The 5,524-nt window shown below is 38.1% G+C and overlaps 1 protein-coding gene across 1 annotated transcript in view; it reads right to left on the reverse strand.

The window, feature by feature from the left end:
• LOC104542404 (B-cell receptor-associated protein 29-like) overlaps positions 1-5,494 on the reverse strand; it is a 22,221-nt gene extending 16,727 nt beyond the window's left edge. Inside the window, 3 exon segments of the mRNA XM_010186696.1 lie at positions 1-91; positions 2,212-2,312; positions 5,403-5,494. The exon segment at positions 1-91 is cut by the window's left edge and continues 22 nt beyond it. Of these exon segments, the coding sequence (XP_010184998.1) occupies positions 1-91; positions 2,212-2,312; positions 5,403-5,494 (284 nt within the window).
• Positions 5,495-5,524: the final 30 nt, after the last annotated feature.

Below are 5,524 nucleotides of genomic sequence, written 5' to 3' on the forward strand. Positions count from 1 at the left end.
ATCTGGATATGATCAAAGACATTTGTATTGACATTAGCAGCCTTTTCATTCACTTGAACAGCTGAGTACTTCCTAACTTCTCTAATAGCATCTGCAAACAAAAACAGTTTGGTCTTACATCTGTGGGTATGTAGGTATGATAAACCAGTTACAGTACTAGAAATAAGTATTTGGACTTTCTGCTCAGCAAACAAGCATAGGACAAACAGTGACATCGCTTATGTTATCCATACATTTTAAAAATAGGTTTTGATAAATCACTGAAGCGACGTAACACATTTCCAGAGATATGTCAAACCCTTGCCCAGACATGCTTGAACAGTCATTTCCAACACTTGCACCCAGCCACCAGGGATCAGGCCAAAGCAACAAATTCCACAAATGTTACCACAGACCCTACAGACAGGGTCAAAATGCCACTGCTGACAACTGAATTACAATCCAGCCAGAGGACAAACAGCCAGAAAGCAGAGAGAGAAGGGAAAAATAAGAGATGCCTTCTGAAGCATTTGCCTTAGATGGAACTTGTTAGATAAGCATGTATTTTAGTAATGTCAGAAGTGTCTACTTTATGCTTCAATCACAGAAGGGAAAAAGTTATTTCTATAACATCTGTCAAAATAGGAAGACTGTAGTAACACAGTGTCAAACATAAACAGAACAGAGGGAGTAAGCTACACCTCAGCTTTCTTTCATCTGCCTCTCATCCACCTTTCAGGTTCCTTTCATCCATCATATACTCCTGATAGTTCTGCAGAAGGGCCAATATACTGCCAACACTTTTCAAAGGGCAAAATAATTAATTAGGACTTACATCCACATAAAACCAAAACCAGTTAAGAGCTCATATTGCGATTTGTAAACTTAAGGTCATCGTACAAATTTAAGGCCAATACAGCACCTAAAACTTCCTCCTGCACATCAACAAAAATACACATTTCATAACACATCATCAGTTCTTGCAGAGTATTTTGGCCACATATTATCCAATTGCTGCTGCAATTTAAGAAGACAAAATCAACTCCAAAGAAAAGCACATGTGAATAGCATCACTTATGATTGTCTTTTATATTCCTAATTTATTAAGAAGGGGGGTGGACACTGAAGTGAAACTTCAAATAATGCAACAAAGATCAAAATAAGACCAAACAAAAGTCCATATCCCTGTGCTACAGGAAGATTCTAGTCCTGCAGTAACCTATCATCTCATGCCATCTCATCACTGCTGTACTGTAGCCCAAATCTACCTTTCTGCAAAATGAGTGACCACCACCAACTCAAAAGCAAACTTCAGTCACAGGTTTTTGATAGGAATTCAAGAAGAGTACATGAAATCCATCAGTTCTCAATCTTAAACTGTTTACTGAAGGATCTACTCCTAAGGATAATACTAAAGATCACCTAAAACAAACAAAAAAAGTTTATTTGCATTTCCAATACTTTTTAAAATATCAGGAATATAGTATTGCAGTCTAGTCTGACATTTTTATACATGTAGTCACCTACATGTTTCTCTCAGCAGATGGTAAAACGAAGCAATTTTTTCTTTGTATTCAAAGTAGTTTGGAATTAAATGGCATTTTCATTGTAAGGTGCTCTCCTACCCATAGAGAAGAACTACTTCTATCTCTGAAACACAGCAGAACTATTTTCACCACTGAAATACAGTAGATGCTTACCACACAGTCAGGACAGACATTAAATGAAATCAGTCAGGCACATGCTCATCATTGAAGCTCCAGTTTCACTAAAGCTTTATGCCTACTGGACAGATCTTAGGCTACATTTGTTATGAGTAGATCCAACAGTTGTTTTGTATCCGTGCTGAGCAGAACTACCCACACAGCCCAGTGTCTGGTCTTCTACTTCAACAGTAACCAAGAGGAAGAGTGCCATCTACTGCACATCGAGCAGCTCAGACAAATTCTGATCTCAAACAATTCCAGTTGGTTTACTTGTGTGAGGAAGTAAACCTGAGCAGCAGCCTAGATCAAGCTCCATTTTCTCTCCTCATTCACTACTATATTACTATCGCATTTGGATTCCCAACAGCAATGCAGTATAGGCCCTCTCTTCTTCCAGTCTATTGTAGAACTTTTAAACAAATTAGCCGATTTATATCAGGCTTGAACCCTTTCAATTAATCTACTGTCACAAACTCCACCTACCAAGTTATTTTCCCCATTTGTTAAGAAATTATCTAACACTTACCAAGAAACAAGACGATCAGTAAAACTATTATTGTAAGGAACATCTTGTTCCAAAAAACTGCTATTTTGCTCCATAGAGGAATCGTAAAAATCTTCTGCCATCTGTAAAACAGGACTGTGTTATTCAAAAATAATTAAATGCTAAAAGAACAACATAATAACCTCACAGAAGAGAGCCTTATTATTGATATGAGACTTATGTAAGGTCCCTAAACAGCTGCTTTAATTGCAATATAATTTAGGTATACATAGCTTTTCCAACAATCCAACTTGCTTGTCTCTTCTTTGTTTCTTGTCAATACAGGCAAAGACAGTTGGTTCAACTTGAAAACTTCTCACGTGATACAGCAGGTACTCTCCAGATGAGTTTTGTTTTAGCTTTTCTTTGGCTAGCATTACTTTGTGCTTGGTTCTGACTATGATAAACTCAAGCATGGGGGAAAAGACTGTAAAACCCATTCCACCATTTTTATCTCTATCCTCCTTGTTGCCAAATAAAATAAAAACCTTCTACAAATTAAGACTGTCTCTATTATCCTTCTTCAGAAGGCTTATCTTTTACATTGATGAGTCTGCATAATTATAAAGAACAAGGACTGTTATTACGTTCTAACTTGCAAATGGCAACAAAAGGACAAGTCTCATGTTTATATTTTGTCAAGTGTTAAAACCTCTTTCAAGAACGTAAATTTGTTGGCTAAGGAAGCAAGTTCAGAGGCCCGATGGTGGTCAAGACCATCTTTTTTTTTGTTTAAACAATCAATTGCCTATTCAACAACACTGCATGGAGGGTTCTGCAAGAATTCACAGTTGCGGCACACGCAGAGAACATCTGATGTGCTCAAATGTACTGAAACCCACAAGAGACAACAACAGAGCGGCTACTGGTCCTTTGCTGCAGGTCAGAATCAGTGCTACTGCAAAAATACCTAATTATGCCATTAGGGATGTAACAGAGACATGTTAGTCACTGTGTGATTTAATCAGGTAAAATTTCCAACTTTTGTTAAGAGTAAGTTTTCTAGAGACTGTTAAAATTTGTACTTTAACGAAGCAGTTTCCAACCTACTATGAACCTAATTTAAATTAAGACTGTAGCATCATCTCCAATGGTTCCTTCTGGTTCTGCACCAGCAAGAATTAAAATATTTTAGCATTATATGTGCCCAAATCTTATTTAAATAATTTAGTATAATCTGAATCTTTATAGCAAACAGCCATAGTTTGTATCAACCAATACCTGGTTGATATTTACTTTAAACAAACGAAGCTACAAGTCAAAGAAAGACAACTTGCTAACTCTTTAAACATACAATTCTCCAAAGTCTATATTGATCTCCACTTAAGAAATTATCCTCTGAGGTATGGCATTAGACCAACTATACTGTCAAGTTATATTCAGGTTAAAAATAACAGATATTTCTTTACTGCAAAGCCTTCCACTGTTATATTTTCATGCTTACTTTTCCTCAACAAGTACTGTGACATTCACATTTATTAATGCTGCATTTCCTTTTGGTGACAGAAGTCACATAAATATAATCCTTTCAAATTCTAATACTGGCCACCATTGCAGATGTAGCACACTTGGCAGTACAGTGCTGTCTTTTTGCGTACTTGCCTTTTTATATGGTCAATCAACTTATTACCCAGAAACTTAAAGCTTATCAGCAAATTTGAAAAAGAGGTCATTATCCAAAAAACATGCAGGCACAAAAGAGGCAAACAATATGAAGACTGACAAGCAAGCAAATCAAAACTTTAAAGAACAGCAGTTTCATATCTATCTTTAATTATGCATGCTTTACTGCTCTGACAGAACCAGTTCCCAGGCCACCACAAGGCAGAGAGGCTGCCCTCCAGTACTGTCACAGCACCTAAATGTAATCTTAAGCCCACAAGATTCCTGTGACAGTTTTGTTAACAAGATAATTGAACATGTCGCATAAAGCTATTTCATTCTTTCAGAAACCACTGTTGAAAGGAATAGCTGAATGCTACAAACCAAGGGCAAAAATCTATCCTTTGTATATAATTAAAAGCACTGTGTTTAATGTTTGAATAAATTCTGGTAACACTGCAGGTCACAAATTCGCATTTCAGCCACAAAGACTGGATTCAAGTCCAGTCTTGATCCAGTCCAGATTATGATTTGTGTCATAAGTGAAACCTATTTCAGTACTCCCAGTGTATTGTGTGTGTTTCATCAGCCTGGAGAAATTCTTGCAGCGAGTTTCCTCACATAAGCCATTAATAATCTGATGATTACAACTCCCATAATACTAAGACAGCAGCAACTGTTCTGAAAAGCTTTAAGGTTTCAACCTACTTGGGTTTTGGGGTTTTGTTTGTTTGTTTGAAGAATTGCTATTATTCTGGAAAGAAAGCATAATACTGTTTCTCTTGCCTCTACTTGTAGAGAAGCTAGCTTTCTTTACTTCCTATAAAAAACTAAAAATAACCACCGGATTTGAAGAGCTGCTTACAGGAAACAATCTTAAAATAACACTGTAAGCCAAGCCTGTCCATTAAGTAAGAATAATTAACACATTTTGTTTCTTTCCCTTACTAAGGGCATTTATTTTAGATGAATTAATTATTTTTGTTAATATTTGTGCTGTATTTTATTCATCTATATATACGTTTCAGTAGTGCTGAACCTTTTGGATCAAGCTGAAGTCCAGAGTTTTTTAAACGCGTGATCACACATTTCTTGCAGCCCTCACAGACATGGTATGTGGTTAGCTCTGAACATCACGTGTTAGCACCCACAAGGCCTAGTGCACACTAAACCACTGTAAAGCTGCTCCTCACAAACCTGTCAACTCCTGAAAAGGCCGCACCTGCCCCTGACTTCTTTCTGAGCTGGCAACATGGGAAGCCTGTACGTTGGCTACTCCAAAAAACCTGGGAGACAACGTCCTGCCTGCTGAAGTAAAGCAATGGGGCTCCTCCTGGGAAACCCGACTGCTGCCAGGATGAATCAGCAGTGTCTGTAAAGCAAACATAAAGCTCCTTAAAAGAGGCTTCTGATTCTTGAAACTCCTGACGCTTGAGTCCCAGACAGCACTCTTTCAGCTCAGTTCACAGCTAGTCTAAGATGCAACAGCACTCGGTGTTTATAAAACCAAAACCGTAAAATAAACAGGTAAGCAGGTCGAGCTGGGGCTGCCCAGCGTGCTGCAGTCCTACCTCAGTGGAGAAATAAACGGCAGGCAGAGTACGAGAATCACTGCTATTTCACAGTACAGGAAGGTGGCAACTGCCGTCCACTGGAAAGTCATCGTCCCGGCTGGCCTGCGGAGGAGAGTGCG

This window comes from Mesitornis unicolor, unplaced genomic scaffold, assembly GCF_000695765.1.
Source record: "Mesitornis unicolor isolate BGI_N332 unplaced genomic scaffold, ASM69576v1 scaffold50726, whole genome shotgun sequence".
Classification (NCBI taxonomy): Eukaryota; Metazoa; Chordata; class Aves; order Mesitornithiformes; family Mesitornithidae; genus Mesitornis; species Mesitornis unicolor.